Here is a 23255-nt window from a genome sequence, read left to right as displayed (position 1 = left end):
CTGCCTGTCTCAGGTCTCGTAGAGGAGTTTAAATGCACCAAAACAAGGCTGGAGATGACCCTGTCAGAGTCTGAGAAAAATCTATACAACAACAAGTAGAAAAGGTAACTAACGATATGCATGTTTCTTTAATTCTCTAATACCTTCCAAATGTTGGGAGAATTGATCAGCAGATGGCGCCATTCGCCCTAGTTTTCACAGTCCTCCCTGTCATGCTCTGGGTGCTAATTTGTTCAGGTTTAAGTTTTTCATATGAAGCTCCATTAAACATGGTTTAAAAAACTCAAGCAGATAAAAAGGAAAAAAGGATTAATTTTTTCACAATTTTACCCTAACTGAGGTGATATTAATTATTTATTTTACCTCCTGCCAATATACATATTATTTTGAGATCAAAACCTATTTTGAACTGAAATAATCTCTTATATCCCAAGTTGGTTGTGAGCAACAAGTCTTCAGTCACTTCTAGCATCAAAGCAATCATATCAGAACACAGCAATGGGTATGTACCAGTAGTTATCGTCATACTTCCCATCTGACTTTGATCATATAGTGGTGGTTGTGAACATAACTGTGTTGCCTCTTTTGACTAGGACTACAAATGGATGATGTAGCTACTATTGTCGTGGTGGGGGTCTGATGGTCTGTGTCTTTACGCTGTGTTGGAGTCCAGTAGTTCGCAGACAGTCTGCAAGGGCTTTACCCCATCAGTTCTGACCCTTTAAACTGTGGATTTAAAGGGCTTATATGGGGTAAAACCCCCAAGATTGGAGCCCTCAACTGCCTGTTTGAGAGATCATGTGATTCAGTCTCCTATTTTCACCTCTCTGTCTTGGTGGAAACAGCAGGAAGTGTGGAGGGTGGTCATTAGAAACGTGCTTGAGCTTGACATCTCGAGAGGGGCGTATTTGTAAATGAGTCTCGAGGAGACACAAGCTTGATTAAATACAACGGTACCTCATGCTGTGCTGCTGAATTCTAAGGAACAAGTGGATAAGATAAATAAAATGCATTCCTAAATTGTGCACAGTGAAGGAAACAGTTGAATAAATGTAAAGCACATGCATGCATACATAAACCCTTGAGTGGTCAGATGCATATTGTTGGTCAGAGCAAGAACCTCATGCTCCATTTCTCTCTGGTGATGTGAGGGGTGGAAGCCGTGCTGCATCTTTAATGAGAGTTTGACATCTTTAGTGCCACTGTCTCAGTATCGGTCCTGCCAGTGCCTTCTTCATCCTGACCTGCATGGCACTGGGGGAAAACAGAGTCTACCACTGAGTCTCACAAGAGTCTGCATGCTATCCTCCAAACCCCAAACCATTTACAGTGGCACCATGTGCAGGTGCCAATTTCTGATTGCAGGAAATCACACCATGAAAAATATTGTAAAGTAGAGTTCTTGCTACATTGGCCCTGAGAGTTGAACGCACTAAAATGCAAGAAAACATGTACAAATAGACAAAACACATGCAAAATGGAGAAAACATCAAATGTGACAACATAGTTGACAAATAGATAAAAGTGCTACAAATGCTTACAACCCGACAGAAGTGATAATCAGATCGACATATATTTTCTTTACTGTGGTGCTGTTGATCTGAAAAAGACATAGATAACTTGACATTAACCTGTTCATCAACTAATTGAGAGCATTTCGTCAGATTACGTGAATTGCCAGGCTAACAATATGCACAAGGCTAACGCTATAGATTAACTATAAAAAATATCTGAATCATGAACTCATAATATTAAAATAATTGTCTTATTTTCCAACAACTCTGGCCATTATTAGTATTTGGACATTTTCTATTCGCCATACTTATGTTGTCAACTTGCACGTGTTTTCCTAACTTGAGTATGTTGAGCTCTCAGGGCCATCGTACTTTATCATAATGACTCTGTTTGCTCACTGGCATATAATTGATTGGTATAATGGTTTTTATAGACTCTTCATTAGCCTGTTTCAGCAGTGGATCAATACAACATCATTACATGCATGATTGAACTCACTACTAGGCATCTGCTCCAGGACACATTGGTTTGTATTTGTAAACAGTCATTATGTCATAATGTCCCACTACATACATGAACTGTAACTGAAAAGATTGATTGGCTTACTACTATATTGGCTTGTTAGCAAATGATTTAGGGAGATAACAGAGCCGTAGAATTGATCAGATGTGTTGCTCTAAGCCTGAAGTGGAAATATATCCATTGTTGAAACATCTCACAATCTTTTTTAAGCAGCTATGATAAATATATGCAAAAAACTTTTCAGAAACCAGCCAAAAATGTAATTTGGATACACTAAACTGTGCCTCGGCTAATGTATTCAGACAGTTGAAATGCCTCTGTCTGTGAATGCAGGTCTTTGTGAGTCTAGAAATGTGCGTGAGCTCCAGAGTTGCAGGCATTGTATCTTATTTCACCTTCCGTCCTGTCCCTGAGGGAGTGTACTCTGCTGTTCACAAAACAAAATGCCGCTGCACACAAAGGTGGAAAACATGTGTTTAACCCAATTAACCCCTGAGATTTCCTCACTGTCTGTGTCCATTGTACTCTGATGGGACATAAATATGTCCTTTGAGCTTGCACACATGGGCCATGCGCTGAGGTCAGAGCGGCGTCTTTGTGTACATGTGCATGTTTGCTGTGTGTGCATGCGCTGCATTGGGTCTGGATGGAGTGACTTGCTTTGTGCATGACCAATCGACCACGTCCCTCACAATAGGCAGACAAATAGGGGTGACTACCTTTTGACAGAGCATTTCATCACAGTGGCATGTGGCATGTTGTAATGAAAAGAGTGTTTGACCTGGGTGGAAATACTGTTTTGATTCTACCCTATTTGACCTTTTTCTTTCCTCATTTGATTTCCTCTTTTGATAGTCAAATTCAGTCAAGTCCTTCGCCTGCTGAACTCACCAGAGTGCTGTTGCTCTTTTTGGCTTCCCCCTCCACTTGCTTTATTTAAAAAAAAACATTATCCCAATCTCTCCTATGAACTAACCACCACATGTTTGTGGAAACTGATTTTGGAGCCCCCGAGTGTGACCTCCCACCCCCATCGTCATATTTCCCAGAGCAAAGTGCGAGACATGGGGGGGGGGGGTGATGAAAACAACAGATCTCTGCTCCCTAATCCTTTTGTGTCGGCAGTGTTAATCCATCCCTCGCAAACCCAGCCCCGCCACCCTACCCACACCGCTCACATTAACTCTACCCCTGCTTCTGCACCATATACCCAGCAGTCCCACTGCATAAACAACCGGCAGCACTACTGAAACCAATACTCATCCCCAGACAGTCAGGGAGAAGTACACAGCAACCGCAGTAGTCCCCCCCCCGACAAACTCAAGCTCAACTCTGTCCCTTCTTTCTTTCTGCTCATCTTTGTGGCCACTGGGAGCAATGTCTCTGTTCTGGATTGCAAGCTTTGTTTGTCTATATGCAAACATATTTTAATCTTGCATCAGCATTTCAATGTGTGTGTGTTGGAAATTGCAAAATAATTTTTCCCCCTTTTTCTGTGGGCTTTGCGCTCATGCTCGTCCCTCTTTGTTTTTGCTCTGCTTTGTTTTGGCAACTGTACATGTCATGAATGCACTGGAGAGACACACGGTGCACACACTGCAAGTGTTGTTGTGTCGTGGTCTTGTTTACGAGCTGTAAGAGAGGAGAGGGAAGAGGAGGAGGGGGGTGGGGGACGTCATTGAGGGGGAGCGCAGTCGTTGCTGGGGGAAGAGGAGGTTATGTCTAATGAGGTCACACCCTGGCAACCCGGTGACTCCTCCCACAACCCCCCCCCCCCCAATCTCTCCACTCGTTCCCCTCTGAGTGTGCCCACCCACTCACCCCCCACCCCCCTACCCTCTGACAGAGTGAGCTCTCCGTGGTGCTGAAAGCAGAAAAACACGTTCGGGCTCCAGTCACAGTGCAGCCTGCGAAGAGAAGGCACAGGAGAGACACACAAGACAGAAACATAAAATGACTTCCTGGAGAAAGTGACTGGGCTCTGACTGTTTATGAAGATGAGTTGAGAGGCAAACCGCAAAAGAGAATAGCTGTAGTGGAAGGTGGCTACAGTCGGCAGTGGGCGTGTTCTTCTTGTTGTGATCTATAGTTGGGAAGCCTGGTGTCATCTGCTTAAGCCTGACTGTACCAACCTGTGTGGCTGAGCAGGACAGAGGGAGGCAGCAGGGAATGACATACCTGGAAACACACACCACTCTGCTCTACCTTGGTCTCAACCTTCAGGGTGCTGCGAATGAGGATCCCTTTCACTTGTGGGACATTTTGTGCATTTGGACATATTAATGACATTCTGTGACGGAAGCGTGGAAGACTGTGAGTGTTTTGGCTGCAACTGCAGGGGGAGTTTGATGTGTGAATGTTTCAGTGTGTATTTGTGTCGTGCTTGCAGTTGCGGGTGCGGTCTGTTGCAACACTGCGTCTTCCTTCTGTCTCCAGAATGTGCAGATGTGTGGAGCAGTGAAGCTGACACCTGTCTTGGAGTTTGACAACATCTGGACTGGAGGGGGTGCATCTCCCTTTTCTGCCCAGGGGAGGGGGCACCGGGCTGGGAACCCAATGGCTCAGCTCCCCTCTAGCACCAGAATCATCCTGGGTCACAGGGACTCCTTCTAGCAAGCCACTCTGTTGGACCATACAATGGATGGAAGTCTATGTGGATTTAAGTGGAATAGTGCACTGGTGCTCCAGCATAGGTCAGAGTTCACTAGCGTGCACTGGACTCATCAGGGGAAGACAGAAGACACATTGGTCCAAAAGTCTAAAGGGACACAGCCCCATTGTAAGTATGCATCATCACACTTGTCTATATACAACAATGACCCACAAACCCACAAAGAATTATGCAGATGCAAATGTATGCAAATGCAGTTGTATGCAAAAGTTGTTTTTTTTCTCAACTCAAGACAACATAGAAATAACTAGACAATGCTGCCAGTGGTTGTATCTGTGTGTGTCTGGATTTACAGATGATCTTAACTTGGTCAATCACACTGCACTGATGTGTGCGTGCATGCACAAGCACCCACACGTGCTTGTCACCAGACAGTTAGCCTTGCAATCTTTTTGACATTGTGTCTCAAGAATATCCACGCAGCCCTTCTCCTGTGACATGGTTGCCTGGAAACAGAAACACTGTGCCACTGCCATTTACTTTTAACGCAAAGTGCACCTCTGTTTTCCAACTGTTGCAGCCAATGTCAACTGGGGCAAAGGGAGGGGGGAAGAGATAAGACAGGAAAGAATGAAAAAGCCTCATGTGAAGGGAAAGAGCAATAAGGAGAAAGCTTCGATGGAAAAATAAGTTGCTGAATGGACAGGTTTTTATAGAGATGAGTATATAATAACATTTTACAACAATAAGTCACAGGAGGACAATCCAATGTGAAAGGCTTGGTTGGTGAAAACAGTGTGATAAACAAGCTGATTCCAGTGCAGAGTGCTGCTGCAGGCTTACAGGGATTAGGCAGGCAAGCTTAATTCCGCTCAAACACTATTTGAACTGTGCCTTCCCTTTGCAGCACCCTTTACACATCCAACTGGTGCATCTTGTCTCTCCTCAGAAACCATGATTTATTTATATATCTTTGTACAGCTTCAGATCTCTAACTGTGGCTGTGCATTGGCGATAAGACCTGACAATCAGGGGGAAAATCTCAACACTCCTTGACACCAGGATTCTGTGCCCTGATTTTAGCTCTTCCCTGAGATGGTGGTTCTGTCTGTCAGCTCTTATCACTCCTCTCCTCATGCTTGTAAAAACCCAGGCTGAGGGGTGTTGAGGATGCGTTGTGGGGAGTGGAACTGGCAGATAAACCCGCTGACCTCAGTCCCACGCTGGACCTATTGATAGCCAGACATGAGGTAGAGCGATGGCGAGGATGACCAGACAATGGCCGCTCTCTCATGCCCTGCAATCTCCATCTGGCTGCCCTCCAAGCCCTCCCCTCGCTGCCCTTGCCTGCCCACACACACATACACACACAGAAACATACATACAGTTATCACAAGCCCCCTCCCCCTCCCTACGCACACTCAGTGCTTCTCTCACACGTAAACAGCCATGAGTCTTAGGCTGATCTGAAAACACTGACCTACATAAAAGCATTCACTGTTTTCTTCTCTTCCACTACTAGCCGATCCAAATTCACATTTGGATAGTGCACATTGTACATACTGTGTTGCTTGCACTTGCACAGGTCTTTAGGCAAGTGCATGCCATACATGCAAAAATCAAACTGCTACATGCTATGGTGGCTGCAAACGTTGATATTTGAATCTGATTTCGATTCAGGAGGAGTTAATCACATAATGATTTTGCCAATGTGAATGTTTCAACAAAGGCTTTTCCTCAAAACAACATCCGTGCTGCTTTTTCGTATGACAGTGATGTCTGCAAAAGTCTTTTTTACAAAATCAAAGGCAGCAACGAACTCATGAAACTCAGGAGATTATTTTTAGATCTGAAACACATGATGTTGGTATCTATAAAACCACACATCACAGTCGCAGGAAGATTGTTCATTTCATCTGTGCGGTTTGTCCCAGGAGTGCTGTATTTTCACATCTGTGCCCAACACATTACAACTGTGGAGGATGAAAGCCTCTCTCCAGTTTTATTCAGACACTCTTAAAGCCAGTAATTTCAGCCAGCAAATGTGCAAACACAACTGAGAAAATGAGCAGCTGCTACTTATCCTCAGCCAAAATGAAAAGACTTGAATCTAATGAGTAACTGTAGCCAGATAGTGAGTCCTTCGACAGCATCCAAATTTGTATGTGCATGTGAGCATGTGTGTATGTGTATTGTGCACAATAAGTGATGGAAAAAGATGTTGCAACCCTCGAGGGAAAATGCTTACTCTTGCAGACACAGGAGTGATGCAAGTCTCACCACCAACACGGAACTTCCTCAGGCCATGAACGCCACTGCAACAGTCCGAAAAACTTAAAGACAACAGGGGCATTGCACAAACTCAATGTGTGACACTGTTGTAGCGCTGATGCAATCCTGCTCCATTGGTTCTCCTCTTACCAAGGCTGACCTTGAAAAATGAGGATGAAAGAATAACTACTAACACAACTGCATGCTTTTTTTGCAGTCAGTACATACTCATGTTGTGCTGATCCACATCATTGCTATTATACTTCTTTCTCTTTTAGGCTAATATTTCCTGTATTCTTTCATCAGAATGCTGTGGAGACACTTGAAGAATGATGAGCTCCAAAGAGGAGGAAACTCTCCGGTTTTTCCAGTATGTTGAGGAGAATGGGCTGAGAGCCTACAATGGCCTGGTAGCTCAGAACTTGGACCACGCCAGGAATGAGAGAAATAAGGCCTTCCTGCAGGAAAAAAACGACAAGAAGAGAAAACAGGAGGAAGCCATAAGGAGGTAAAAAGAAAACAAGTAAAAGTTCCTCGTAATAGCAGAAATGACACACTTCTTGACAAATAAATGTACGAAAATATATCATAAATCAAATTAATCTTATCAAGGGAGGTAAGCTAATGGTGGACTTCTCAGTGATTTATGAATTAGTTTCACAAGGCTCACTACATCACACAAATGGGATCCAGCTCTGTTAATGCAAGGATGTCACCGGGTTCACTTCACAAATAGGTCATAAGGAATTGGGACAAGTGGCCAGAGGGTCTGTGGCAGGTTGCCATATTTTGGTTTTCGTCAGTGTGGACTGGTGCACTCCACGATCTTAAGAGGATAATTAATTTTTCACATTTGGAGGTATTTAGGACTTGTCCTTGCATGGAGGTCATTTCTGTTCCATTTTTGAACAAGGAGAGTTTTTAGAATTAAAACGGAGGTGGGTCGGCAGTGACGGAAAGTGTGTGAGGATGAGAATGAGACTTGTAGCTTTACTGTGATGACTTATGTGCATCTTAGTGTTCAGCTCATTGTCACATCATTGTCAAGAAGTGTTTAAAAAAAACATATTTTTTTGCAATCGTCCTCATCAGCGATTGGTCACATGTGCTGCCACACGTTGTTGAGCTTGTTGTTATGAAAAGGCAGCTACAACTGTGCCACTGTGAACAGCAGCACCACTGTGTGGCATCCCGAAACTTGAGCGAATAGAAGGCACGCTCTCAAAACGTGACTCGCACGTGGACGCAGTACACTAGTGTTGTGGGGTAAAGTTTGAGAGCACTGAGTCACCCAGTCGTTGGAGACAATAACAATACATAACCAAAGGGTTAGAAATATTGTTTTGGTGTGACGTCATGGACATGTTTGTTGTGTTGTTCCCCCAAAAATAACAGAAGGCAGAAACACTGTGTCGAGTTACAAATGGATTTATATTTCATTGTCCACCATAAATGATGGTTTGATGGTTGTTTCTGTGACATGATCATGCTTTTTCTAATACTGTAGTTCTTACAAGATGTCAAAAGAAATGACAACCCTCACATCCTTTTCATTGTGAAATTACACTCGTCACACTTAAACAAGCTCTTACATTTGCTGAGATATTTATAATAAGAATATCAATTGAATGCCGGTTGTTTAAAGAATAAGAAATCAGCTTTTAGATTAATATTTGATTCACTGTAACGGACAAACAAATCATGTAATTATGCAGCAGGCTCAACAAACAGCGGAAAAGCTCAGAGTAATGTTGGAATGAATCATTTGTGTTCATTTGTCTGTTTGACATGGTGCAAGGCATTTTAACAGCAGTTTAGAGTTTTAGCTTTGCATCCGATGATTACATTCACATGCTTTTCGGCACCAGATGTTCCTCCTCTTAACTGATTTATTCAGCAACACTTTCGACCCTATCACATTTCTGTCAAAGGGTCATGAGATTTAAACAGAGCTCTGCTCTCTGTGATCCATTTTTTCGCGATTGTCCATTTTTTCTACTGCCTCACTAGCATGATCAAAGCCGAGTTAAACTTCATACCTCAGGCTTTTGTAAGAGAGATAACTTACAAAAACACTGTTTCCAGAAAAATGTCCCCAGCTCTCTTTATGCAGTCTGATGCAGACACATTCAGTAACTTGGTGAATGGGACAGGGCGATGCCTGAGGATAGTGGCATCTACTGTCTTGCCACCCCTTCCCTGTTTCTCAGCTGTTGCCAAAGCTGAAATATTAATACAAAGTCACTGGAGGAAGAGTCTAAAAAATAACTGGATTTTTCATGACGCCTACAAGTAGGTCAATGAGACGACCCCTTTTTACAGTAACTGACTGAGAGTGAGGCAGAGTGTGAAGATTCATGTGTGCATGATTGCATGTGTGTAAATAAGCGTGTGTTTGTGCACATGTGCTTGCAGGTACGTGAAAAACAGGAGGAAATGAAATGTTACTAGTGTGTAAGAAAGGTTAGGAAAGAACAAATGGCCTGTGCGACTCTGCGAGGGAGTGAGAGCTTGTTATAGCAAATGTATTTAAGAGTGGGGGGGAAGAAGGGGGAAAAAACATGTTAGAGATTAAGTGTGAGCTCAGTTGCAGGAGATGTGTTCTGCCTGGTGACAGCTGGAAGAGCCATTGGCCAATCAGATCAGTATGCGAGGTTTGAGTGAGGCGGGCCTTCCTGCCTCTGTCTCACTCTGGATTTCTTTTATTGTATTTCATCAGAAGTTACTCACACAAACAAACACAAAGTAGATGCAGAAGCAGAATTTACTTAAACATTTAATTGTATTCATGAACACGCACATGCCACACACACAAAAAATCACATGAGCTCATTTACTTATATTTTCATACGCAGGCAAATGACTCAAAACGACTCTTTCCTTTGCACGCAGTGATGGACTCAACCATAATTTGTTTTTCTGTTGTTAGGGTTTGTTTTGTTTTTTCCATCACATGGTGTCACAGAGAACCAGAGCTGCCCAATGACATGTCAACTCCAACTGGTCCAAGTGCACCTTTTGTCTGTCCTGCAGCCAATCACTGGGCAAATATCCTATAAATAAGCCAGTCACCACTACTCCAGTGACCCACACACACACATGCACACAACACATGTATGTGGGTATGCATGCATGACAGGGTTTTATTATTTTTGTATTTTTGTGTTGCTGAAACCTGTGGCTGTAGATTAAGATTTGTTTTTTTCTCAAAGACATTTCAGTCCAACCATAGATGATTAATATTTGTATACAGAATGTGCATCAATATCCACTCAGCAGATTGGTTAATAATATTATATAGAATATTACATCATAGTATATAAATATGAGTGCTCTTTTCCTAACTCTTTAAAATGCCATTGCCGATGTGGCTGTTTATGCAGCTGCAGGAATCTCAGCTCAGAATGCAACGCAATCGAGATGTGCACGTGCACTTTATTATTGTTGTGTGGCAGCAGCTGCTTTTGTGTCTGGTTTCTAAGGGTACCCTGTTGCTAGGCGAAGTTAAGTCCCCCTGGTCAGTGAACCCACCCCAGCAAACACCTTCTGTTCAGCAGCTGGCCAGAAGGGAGCCAGAGTCAGCAAAGTCCCACACCGAGGGGTCTCACGCATGCACACACATGCACACAAATGCACACACAGAACACAAGAGAGAAAGAGAGAGAGATTTGTAAAAAATCACATGCAAATTCATCCATTTGCTTAAACATTAAAATCTCTGACATTAGCCTAATTGTGCCTCTAATATGAGAATAAATAAATAAACAGCAGAGATCAAGGATGCCTTTATTGTAAATTTATCATGTCTTTTGTACAAAACATTTCCCTAAACTCTCTTGAGCTCATTTACTTTGCAAAACAGACACTCACACAGACACACACACACCCAGACCTCCACCCTCCCATTACCACATCATTACCGCTCCATTCAGGCCAATCATCCATTTGTGGGGATTGATTGTGTACAGGCTGGATAACTTCCATGGTGTCATTCTGCTTGTGGTTGTGTGAGCAGCGTTGGTCATATCCAGGGTTAAACACAAATCAATGCCTTGCCCTGAAAGAGACCCTGTTTTCTGTGGCAGCAACACATCTGTTATTGTTAACCTTGCAACCTCATCGCTTGAGCCCCTGGCAGAGGCCAAAACATATATGAACAAACATACATGAGTTTAGGAAGAATGTTATGATTCTGAAAATGTCTTTTTCTTTGCATAATATACACCTTTATCTTTCTTTTACATTTCTGTTTTTTCCTTTCCTTTACACTCTCTCTACCTCTCCTCTTTTTTTCTGATTTAGGACGGGAGAAGACATAACAACTGAGGGCAAGCACTTGCGTATAGGCTCCATTACCATGCCGGACCCCCAGGAATGCATGCCCATGCACCACCCGCACGCCCTTGCTGGTGGCCAGGGCTTCTCTGTACGCTCCCAGTCCCTCCACTCTGTCGGTGGTGGGAACACTGGGGGTGGAGGAGAGGAGGAAGTGGGAAGCCCGACCTCTAGGAAGCAGCCCCCACCCAAGCCCAGGAGGGACCCGGCCACCAAGCTGAGCATGTCGTCCGAGGCGGTGGACCACAGTCCCATGTCCACCTGCCGCGGGGAGAGATGTGACGGTGAGTGGTTGTGGCACAAACACCAAACTGCTGTGCTATATATAGCTTCTCTCTGCAGTGCCCTCCTCAACACTCCTACAATGATGTGACATCTATTCATCTCATACTTCCATGAAATTATAACAAAGTATAACTACAATGGGGTTAAAACATGGGTAAAACAGTGCGTGTGCACAAATTAACCTGCAGGTTATTAAACAACATGCATGGAATCTGTCAAGATCCGTGACAAAGTGGTCTTATCTAGTCTTAATGACCACTTAAAACACTTTACAGTACATTTTTGCTAATTCACCGAATCATACACACATTCACATTGTGACAGACATTCATTGTCATCAGAGGATGGATCCTAATGACTTCTTTTGCACCATCATGACATTGTAGTTAAATATCTCCACAACTATGTGACCAATATCTATGTAATGCACCTCTATGTCTATTTATCCATCTCTATCGCACATCACTGCCGACACAGGGGGGCAATTTGGGGTTCAGTATCTTACCCAAGGACACTTCGACACATCGAATGGAAGAGTGACTAGGGGTGACTGGGATCAAACTGCCGACCTTCTGATTAGTGGACGACCCGCTCCTCCTTGTGAGCCACAGCTGTCCTTAAATAACACTGTAGCAAGAGGCAAGAGCACAAACAAATACAGCATTATCCTAGTGCAATATAAGATGCCAGAATCTACAGCTGTAATTAAACTATTTAAAGTCAGTTAAACAAATTACAGGATGTTTGCATACTTTCCTTCACCACACAGATTAGTCACAGAGAGTAAGAATCATCTCCTCACGTAATAAGTCTGCTAACTAGTAGATTTGCAAGGCTTTAAATGCGGTTTTTAATGCTGAAAGAAATACTTTGATATATTATAGAGTAACTAGTTCTGTGTATTAAGTTTACGCACCAGCTTTACCATAGCAGTGGCACAGCACTGTCTGTGCCAACATTTAGAGATTGCACTGATCAAAACCTAGAAGATGCACCGTGCAGCGATTTCAGTCAGATTCCTATTTCTATTTAGTCATAATAACAGTACAACAACTCTGTGTAAAGTACAAGCTTGGGCAACTGTCCTCTCGCAAGCCACAGAATCAGAAACCGCTGCAGCAAATGCACATTGTACACGTCCATTTGCTGAGTATAAAGTAACCAGCACTGTAAAATTAAGCTGATATTATAATAAAGGTCTCTGTGCCAGGTCGCTGTGAGAGCAGAGAGAGGCAGAGGTTGTGGCAGGCTTTGACTCCATTTGAGTTTGGATGCTGCCAACGTGATGTGGAGGGAGTCGCCCAGGCTGGCTCAGATTGGTGGGGATCTCTCTATGTGCACACAGATCTTCCTGGGCACCACGGCAACCATCCCACAGAAACAAGACCCCCTGCAGCACAGCCAATCACAGCATCACTCAACAACTTGGGCCAATGGGGCTCCAGAGATGCTGAAGTCTGAGGCTTCTGAGGCTTCTGAGCCAATCGGAGCGAGAGTGTGGGGGTGTCCCTGGCTGAGGGGAGGGTTGCGTGCTCTGTAGCTGGCGCTGTAGCGGGAAGAGGAGGAGCCTGTCAAAGTAGAATTCATTCAGGAGGAGCGATTGACCTAGATTCGTTTTCCCCAGGAGGAGAGGGAGGGAGAGGGGGTTGCGGGTAAACACATCCGCTACAGGGGGAGGGGGAGAAGAGGGAGCAGGAGAGGAGAAGGGATGGGGAGTGTGGGAGGTTTGGAGGGATGGATTCATCATCAGTGCTGAAACAGATCTCCAGATCCACCATGCAGACCTGTTAGTGTAGTAATGTATTTGACAACTGCAGAAAAGAGAAATAAAATGCACATACATATATGCATGCATGTATGAACACAAAGAAAGGAAGAGAGTTAACAAGAATGTGTTAGTATCATATGAGTCTAATTAAACACATACCAGGAGCACATCTGGATTGAAGCAAACCTTCTATTAACACCCAATTAATTAGTGGTAATGAAAAGAAAATGTGGAGACAAAAGGCCTGTTCCATCTTCAGCTCGCATTAGCATCAATGACATCACCATCAACCAGGATAAATGCATGGCCGTGCAAAACACCAGAGCAAAACAACACAAAATGTTCTGATTGAATTTTCAGTTTTGACGCTTTGTTTAACCCAGCGGATCATCTCCTCCACTTTGAATTCATCGATTTTTTCCACTTAAATAAAAGACTTGAATCAATCTTTTTATACCCGTGTATCTAATTTAAGCAACATAATCTTCAAAGCAGCACATTCAGATGCAACCCAAAAACGGCGAAGGCATATACTACTCAGTTTCTGAGACCATTTTCTTGAAGTCTTCTTAGATTGTGACACTGCGTGGTATATGCCATTCCTAATTTCCCTCTGCAAGTGTGTAGGCATGTGCTGTGTGTGTCTGTGCATGCGCATGCAAGCCTGCAGCGATGGTGGTGAGTCATAAAGTTACGGGAAGTATGCGTGTGTCTGGGCCATCTGGCATCTGAATTATTAAAGGTGTAAAATCTGCAGTTTGAAGGTTTCCAACATGGTCCGACTCTTAACGACACTTATCCCCTCCATGCCTATCAGAGAAAGGGACACTCCAAACATCTCGGTGCCTGACCTAGAAATACACTCAACTCGGTAGTATAGGCCGTGAGTAAACTAGCATTACTGTACCGTAGTATCTACGACGTGAACATTGTTCCGTAGCCTTACTGCACCACATCTAAAGAGATACACACACCGCAATGCTACGTCACCACTATCAGAAAGAAGCTCCACAGTGTGTGTGACCCAGATACTATACTCACATACTGCTCCACTGCCGTATATGTGACCTAGAAACATGCATATGCCTCAACTATTCCTACATATCTGACTCAAGATATTGCTCTCAGCTGAACACGTTGACCTACATCTGACCCACAGAACAGCTATGGGCTTTATATTATTGCCACTGATTCATTTAATGATTGATTAGAAATGACACACTTTTGTTAAAACCAACATTGCTTTGTGAAAGCAGAAATGTTGTATGCCACAACACAATGTTGTTCAGAATGACAAATTAAACACAACAGATGATGAACAAATGATTTAGAAAACAGATCATATGCAGTATGTTGCTTGTGAAGGTAATTTTAAGACTTTCTTTTATTCTGTTCGTCAGCAGCTCAAGGATGCAGCGAGGACTGTAGGAGGGTTCCGCCACCCAAACCCAAGAGGAACCCCAATACACAGCTGAGCGTTTCCTTCGATGAGTCCTACATCAAGAGTCATAGAGGCAGTGGGGTTTGTCCGTCCAAACCCCTCCATTACGTCACCTCCCCCTGCGAACTTAATCCATCGCCACCGCAGAGCGATGAGAGCCCTATAGATGACTGTGAAGATGAACCTGTGTATATAGAGATGGGCGGGATTGATGTTGGAGCACGGGAACCCCTGAAGAGCGAGGATGAGGAGCCAGGAGAGTCTGTGTACGAGGAGATGAAGTACCCAGCTCTGGATGATATGGAGTACCGTACTGACCCTGTGGGATGCCGCTCTGCATGCCCCACCCCTGCCCCTTATGACCCTGAACCTCTCAGCCGCTGCTCCACACCTCGAAACATTCCCCTCTGTGACATTCCTGCACCTTTTCCCAATTTACTCACCCATCGGCCTCCGCTGTTGGTGTTCCCCCCAGCACCAGCGCAGTGTTCACCCAACTCAGACGAGTCCCCCCTCACCCCTCTAGATGTGACCAAATTGCCCATGCTGGAGAACCAATCCTACAGCAAATCCCCAACATCGTCAACTGAACCAGTCTCCTCTGCACACATCCGCAGGGAGCTCACTGCCACCCCAACCCTCACCGTCTCCGGGCGCTCCTCTGCTCCTCCTCTACCCTGCACCCTCTACAAATCGTCCTCCTCTTCCTCCTATCAGCGCAGCCACTCTGCTTGCCCATCGCCTGTCAGCATGGGTCGCTGTCTCACCCCCCTGAGCCTCATGCGCACACCTCCTTTTGACGCCTCAATGCCATTTCCCGGGGGTCTGCCTCGCAGCGCCTCTGCCACCCCTCACGGTAAAGGTTCACCACCTCAAGATGGTGGGGGTCGACTCCATGGCTCTATGCAGAATGTGTCAACAGGGCGATCACGAACACCCACCAGTCCACTGGATGAACTGACCAACCTGTTCACCACAGGCAGGAACATGCTGAAGAAAAACACAAGTGGCAGAAAATCTAAAGAACCTGGAGAAAGTAAGTTAGCGCATTTCTTGGTTATGATAAGTGATCTCAAAGTCCTGAAGATGGCAGACATGTTTTATGTTTGTTTATTTGTAGATATCTTATCTTCTTCATTAGTTAAGAGAGTCAACAATACATAAACTCTATCAACACTCGAGAGAAAATGCAAAGAAACTAGAAAGTTGGAACAACATACAAAAGTGTCCAAAGACAACACAGAAAGAGTCAGATTCTAAATGCAACAAATAAAATAATAGTTTTCAATTCCCTAATCAGTGATAGTTTACAATTTACCACTGCTTTGGGGTAACAAGTTAAACATAGTACAATGCTTATGATACAACCTTCCATCTATTTAATCTCAGCCCCACGAGCCAGGTTTGATACAGATCGTATGATTTAATCTGAGGGGATTAGAGACTAAAGCAGACAGCAGGCCCCTCAAACCTACTCAAGGCATTTAGCCATCAGGCAGCTTTAATTTTAAATATGTAAACATCATGTTTAAATACAGATGGCCGTGCCAAAATCTATGCAACTCTGATGGATGATTTTAACTGCTCATGAATAACTCTCTAACATTATTTAACATACTTTGTTTAAGGTCCAGGGTTTGCACTTTATGTCATTATAAGCACTGTCCCTATGATATAAGATGCACAAATTGTTTAAATGTTTATAGAAAAATGATCTAAAAAGCATTGATCATTTATATTTTCTATCACATTGTGGGTTTGGTGCCAGCAGCATTAAAATGTAATTCTTCTCATGCATAACAACATCAACTGTTATTTTTTGTGTTAAATTAGCTGTCTTAATCTAATGTCTTAAATCTATTTTGAAATCTAATGTAGTTACTGGAAATTAATTTAAAAAAAGCATTGACTGCAACCATTAAACCAAACTAAATAAGCAATATAGTGTTTCATAAATGCATGAAGGATTAATGTAGTGGCATGTCATGCATTATTATTTGGGTCACTAATAAATTAACATAGAGTATCTAACGATGTAATGTGAGGTTTGACGTGTAGTTGACTTAAAACTCCAAAGCTATGTCCTTCTTCAGAGGTGAGCTGCACAATCTGAAATATATATATTTTTTAATTTCACAAAATTTTAATGCTCAAACTATAAAGAGTCCACCCATCCATCCCCACTCCGTGCTCTTAGCAACTACAACATAGCAACAGCAGAAGGAGGAGAAATCCCTGTTTCTTATTTGCAGATTCCCTCCCCTTGGGTAATGCAGCCAATCACAGCTCAGGGCACGTCGGCCTACGACAGAGCAGTGAGCTCCTGATGGGGATAGCTACTCCTCTGAACTCATATCTACCCTTGATCACAGGATTTCAGATTCTCTTTTTCCGTCCAATCAGCACATACTCTACTCGTGATTTGGCCAATCATGAAGCGAGGGCTGCTGTGGATAGTGGAAGCTGAGAAAATGAATGGTTCCTTGCTATTTTGACTTAACCGATCAATATGTCTTTCAGTGTATTGTATCAGTCAGTGCACTTTTTAATATTGTGAGAATTTGAATTACTAACTGACAGTGATTAATCATATTCAAGTGTTGCATTCAGGTGCCAGGAATTCCCAGTGATGTTTGCAAACAGTGCGCATATGTTCTCTATACATCAACAGTGATGATTTTAATATTATTATGATTTTATCCCAACACCGGTGTCATCGGGGCTAAAGCACTGACAGGTTGCAACATGCTACGAGCACACACGCTGTAATGAGCACAAACACTTAACACAATGAATAGAGGTTCATTTTTTTCTCTCTCTCTTTCCATTTTTAAGGCGATAGAGACAGCAACAGCTAGCCTGACCCACTTACCAACCGGTTAATCGCTATACTTACACACACACACACACTCATGCATCCGCACAAACTGAAAAGCCATGGATGACACATGTGGGCATGACAGTGGTGGATGCTTACGTATGGTACTGTATGTGGATGCGCATATATAAACCATATAGAGAGGCACAGCCTATATGCCTATATGTGAATCAATCAGGCACATCCATTTTTTTTTCTGGTGCAGCATTGATCTGTTATATCCTTCTTTATGCTTGAATCAGTGACACACTTATGGTTCACTTTTAATGTTTGCAACGCCAGAATATTGCACATTGTAGAAAAAAACACACAGAGCTTGCACATGAATAAATAAGAAGAAAATCTAAACAATGACTGGTAATGCTTTGAAACATTTTTTTGTTATCATGATCACTTTGTGTGTGTATTCCGTTGCTTTTAAGGTGAAAGGGAAGTAAAGTGAAACAATGTGACAGTATAAACAGATTTTGATTGAATTAAAAATACGCAAACATCTAATGATTGAGTGTCACTGATGGTGTGTATAATCTATCATGAGTATGAAATGAAATGATCTAAAATCAATGTGTGTGAGCCCATTATCGACTCATCTGACACTAGTGGTTTACTGCAGTTGCCTCAGTGAGCTCAGAGTGACACCTAGTGTATATTTGGTGGTAGTGCAGAACCCTCCAGCAAGAAAAACAATATTTTTTTTATTTCATTAATAATAATAATAATAATGTCAACACATTGCTAACATATTATCAATAACTGACATTATGTGATTATTAGTAATTATTTATAATGCATTTTTAACTAAAACATTTTTTCTTTTTTTGTACTGTTCCTTTACAGCTGAGTCCAAAAGCAAGTCTCACAGTGAGTCCAAGCGTGAAGGCAAGGAACGCCACAGTCACAGTAAGGAGTCCAAGCGAGACTCCAAGGAGCGGCACAGCAAAGAGTCTTCACACCGGCGAGACAGAGACAAGGACAAGGACAGAGACAAAGACAGAGACAGAGACAGAGACAGAGACAAAGACAGAGACAGAGGAAGCAACAATGTAGAGCAACTGCCCCACAAAAACAGTAAAGACCGTACTTGTAGTAGTGTAGAAGCACCGCCTGTTCGCAGGGACAGCAGGGACCAGGGCTGCAGCAGCGTAGAGCCCATACCTGTGAGACAAGACTCCAAAGACAGGGGCTGCAGCTCCTTAGAACCAATCTCTTCAATAAGAAGAGACTCCAAGGACAGAGGGATAAGCAATGGTGATTTGATGCCAAGGAGAGATAGCAAGGACCGGAGCGGGGGACATGGAGTGGAGCCGTTGCTAAGGCAGGACAGCAAAGACCGAGAGAGACTGCTGGATCAGCCACCTGAGCTCTTACCAAGACAAGAGACCAAGGAAAGGGTGAGAAATGGTGTAGACTCCAGACACGAAAGCAGAGAGAGACTGCTAGATCAGCCACCTGAGCTCTTATCCGGGCAGGATAGTAAGGAGAAGGCCAGGAATGGTGTGGACTTAAAGCACGAAAACAGAGACAGGCCACCTGAGCTTTTACCCCGACAGGAGAACAAAGACAGAGCTAGAACTGGAGCAGAATATAGGCATGATAGCAAAGATCATCGATCTGATTTGTTACCCCGACAGGATAGCAAAGAAAGAATCAGGAGTGAGATAGAGCATAGGCACGAAGGTAGAATAGACCAGCCTCCGGTGATCCTGCCCCGACAAGAAACATCCAGAGGCGGCAACAGCAAGGACAGAGTTGCCTACAGCTCTGACTCCAAGATTGAGGGTAGAGAGCGAAGCTGCCACAACGGAGGAGATATTCCTCCTCCTCCTCTACCCAAGCAGGAGAGTAAAGATCTTTGCAAAACTGGCCTTGAGGCAAGGAGGGACAGCAAAGACCGAATTCTGAATAACTCAGGGGAGCAGCATTATTACGATGTGAAAAACAGCAAGAGCCCCGCTGCAATGGAGTATAGGTGTGATAGCAAAGGATACAGACGGGATGGCACGCCCCGAAGGGAAAACAGAACAAACTACAGCATGGAACAATCGAAAGCACAAGACAGGAACGGTAGCACAACATCAGGGCAGCATTCATCCACAACAACACCTACTCACCACGGGAGATCATCCGGCAGTCCACCAATGACTGTGGGAACAGGAAATGGTGAAGACCTCAAATTCTTAATCTAATACTGTTCATTGACTCATAGTATAAACAGCAACATTCAGCAGAAAAAAATACATTGAACTATCTTTAATGCATGATTTTGCTTTGTAGATCCGAAAGCAGCACCAAAATATGTCCGCTCACCTTCTGCTCCTGCCAACCCCTCACCAATAGGAACTCCGCAAAGGAGAGTAGCAGAGACACATCACAGTCAGGTAAGCAGATTTGTTTGTTACTCATATTGTTTTAGACTTTAACAGAAAATGTACTTTAAAAAGCCCTGTTCAGATATGAACACCTGAAAATGTCCAGACATGTCCTGAATTTGTCAAGAGTTTGTCTTTCACATATGAAGTATGCAGCAGAGATTCTCTGGTCGGACATATTCACGACGACAGAAACAATTTCTAGATCGTTTAGGCGAGGAGTGGCGCAGCATGCGTTGTAAAAACAGACAGCATGTGCATTTGTTTCTTTGGATTGGTTCATTGTAATTGCATAACATGCTTTTTGTGTGCAAATTGAACATCCCACCTGAGACAATACCAAGTCACTCAATGTGTAGGGACTTAAATTTTGCTGGAGTATTAAACCACACCATTACACACTGCTGTTTGCAGGATGCATAGCGATAAGGTACTTGGGAGCACTGGTCTGTACGGGTTAGCCTTAAGACTAGCGTGTAGCCCAGCTAGCTTCCCCCGCTTCTTTTTCCTCTCTCTTTGCCTGAACATAGGCTTTTGAGCCTGACTGTCTTAAATCACTTTGCAGGTCATCCGTCATTACCACAGACATTTAGAATGGTTTTTAAAAAAGCAGAATGTTTCCCTAATTGTCTCATTTGCTGCTGCAGGTCATAAAAAGGCAACAATATTAAAGTAACACTGTTTCAAAACCAGTTAAAAACTCCTTGTAGGGGCTTTAATGGTGCTGAGAACAGTACCTAACATTTGAAGCCAAGTGTGCAACTAACTCTGAAGTAGAGATGTATTCACTTCACTGGATGTACTGAATCTGCTCCCTCAGATGCCCCAGATGCCCTGGATATGTGGTGACACCACCATGCTCGAACAGATCGAGAGGAAACGCACCCTCTGCATGGAGATCCGCTCCAGACAGCACCCACACCTGCAGCGATCTCTGGAGAGGCCTCCTCCTCCGGACAGGAATGAGGACAGGCACCCGGAGCGGAATCAGTGCAAGCAAGAAAGTGCATCTGTCCTCCCAAGTTGGGGGAAAAGCAGCGGGGCCAAAAAGATCCGTCCACCACCTTACCCCACACAGACAACCGTATTCTGGGACACGGCCATCTGACCGTAATAACACACTTGCACCTCCCTGCCACACAACCCCCCTATTACCCACTCCCTCTTTCCTCCAGGTTGTGCTGATTCATCCCTGGAACACCAGGGGGAACCAGGACAGCCAATAAGAGCACCAGGGGGCTGATACTTGCTGATGTCAAAGGACAATGGTGGTTACCATAGCAATATTTCTGCTTGTTCAGGTTGTCATGTTTTCTTATCATCACTGGTGATATTTGATATTTTTCTATTTCCTGTGACTGGATTCTTGTAATATAATTAGTAGAATAGATATTTGATGAATAGATATTTTTTAAATGAGATGGGGATTAAAAAGCATCTTAAATTATGTATAGTAGATGTAGATGCTATCTAAAGTTTGTTTTTTTAAGTTATTTTTGTTTTGGTTATTTTACATTTGAAAGCATACTCTATCAATACTTGTACTGTAGTAGCATAATTTTCTTATGCCCAACTCTTTTTGTGCTCAAAAGCACTGAAGTGAATGGACTATTCAATTCTGTCTATATATACTTTACATTTTCACTGTTGTATAGTAAGTTGAGGAGTTCAACGTCAACGTGCTTTAGATTCCGGCACCTTCCATGCCTGGTCCAGCATGTTGTAGAATGTACAACAGTTGGTCCTAGAAACGAGAAAGGAAACTCTGTGTGCTTCACTTTGTATATTACAGTAAGAAGCTGTGTAGTCACTGTGTCAAAGCCTCTCGAAGCGGTCGATTCGTTTTATAGGTGAACCTGTTGGCTGGCACGTTGTAGATGACAGAGAAAGTGTGAAATGTTTCTTCTGTGTTCTAAGAGACACTATGAGGGTGGGATGAGGAGGTAGAAAATTAGAACATTACATTTTAAACAGTATAATTTCCAAAACCAGCCAAAGCCTGTAAAAGCAAGAGATGGTTGTGATTGCACTTGGGACGTGTGTTTATTTAAAAAGGGGTGGTGACATTAGGTGGCAAGCACTAGTGCATTAGGTGGCAAGCACTAGTGCTAGTCATGCATACTGCGAGCACCATGGCAAAGTGTAAAGACTTGATGCCAAACGACTAGCCCGTACAATCAACACCTGAGCTTTTAGAACATTTCTTAATTTTACTGCAGATTATAATAGCCATATGCACTTGCTTATGAAATAACTTTCAAGATTATGCTTATATATATATTTTTGAAAATGTTAGGAGTAGCGAGCTGTGCCATGGAAGTTTTCATTTATTGGCTAGGACATAAATGCCTCAGGAGACTGGCCGTGTGACATGCAGCCGTCCTTGATCGGTTGTCTCTGACAATGTTCCCAATTGAATTGGCTGGCAACCATTTTAGAGATCGAATCATTTAAGGACCTATCACATGGCAACAGCTCTACCCAGTGAAATGGACAGGGGTTGCACAAGGGCCTACAAATATTTGAGGCTTTGCTAAGAAGAAAAGAAAACTGCACTACCCATCATCTTCCATCACATTCAATCAGGCTGGTAACATACATGTCCTTCTCCCCCAGCTCTCTCCCTCTACCTCAGCCTCCTGCTTACATCATCGAAATTGGTTCTCTTTGCACATTAAAATGCAATGTCAACATTGCCAAAATAGTTTGGGTTTGAGAAATGGGCGAACCCTCCGAGTGCAAGTGCAGTACCCCCTCTCTCTGGTGAGAATCAGATGTCCCTCTGTGTTGTGCGAATGGGCGCGTGTGTGTGTGTGTGTGGGAGAGAGCTGTGCATGTCTGTGTTCGTGTGCCAAGCTACACTGTATGCAAGTTGAATCTTTACAGATGATTGTTTTAAGACATTCACTTTGCCCTATCCATGGTGTTGGTGGGTGGAGGTTGGAAATGTAATAATGATGATGTACAATCTTTTTGTGTGTATAAATGTGCACTGTGAAAAGGTAGAGAGAGCACCGCACTGTCAGAGTCCTCTGCCCTATTGCACTGAGTGTTCTCTTGTTTCGCGTAATTTAAAAAAAAGAAAAAAAACAATTTTGAGGAAATAAGTACTGTATTCTGATTGTCACATGGGTTCTGTTGAGAGAAATAAATAAATATGAACTTGAAACCCACTATGGAGAAAACTGTATTCTGATGAAATATTTCCTTTTTCACTCACCTTGTGATTTTTCCATGTAGGTTGTCGTATTTTCAACTGT

General features: G+C 43.3%; 1 protein-coding gene across 3 annotated transcripts; it reads left to right on the top strand.

The window, feature by feature from the left end:
• The first annotated feature begins 3890 nt into the window (after positions 1–3890).
• On the top strand, positions 3891–23185 carry nyap2b (neuronal tyrosine-phosphorylated phosphoinositide-3-kinase adaptor 2b). Of its 3 annotated transcripts, XM_069511795.1 has the most exons (8): positions 3891–4350; positions 4474–4816; positions 7226–7427; positions 11222–11538; positions 14708–15784; positions 18464–19786; positions 19901–20004; positions 20816–23185. In XM_069511795.1, exons 3-8 carry the CDS (start codon positions 7249–7251, stop codon positions 21101–21103), a joined length of 3288 nt encoding a protein of 1095 aa, XP_069367896.1. In that variant the 5' UTR covers positions 3891–4350; positions 4474–4816; positions 7226–7248; the 3' UTR covers positions 21104–23185. The 3 variants fall into 3 exon arrangements, with proteins under 3 accessions (XP_069367896.1, XP_069367895.1, XP_069367897.1); XM_069511794.1 differs by having other exon boundaries at positions 3891–4816; XM_069511796.1 differs by having other exon boundaries at positions 3892–4816; positions 14711–15784.
• Positions 23186–23255: the final 70 nt, after the last annotated feature.

This window comes from Paralichthys olivaceus, chromosome 16 (genome assembly GCF_024713975.1).
Source record: "Paralichthys olivaceus isolate ysfri-2021 chromosome 16, ASM2471397v2, whole genome shotgun sequence".
Taxonomy (NCBI): Eukaryota; Metazoa; Chordata; class Actinopteri; order Pleuronectiformes; family Paralichthyidae; genus Paralichthys; species Paralichthys olivaceus.
This window is presented reverse-complemented; position numbering and strand designations above follow the sequence as displayed.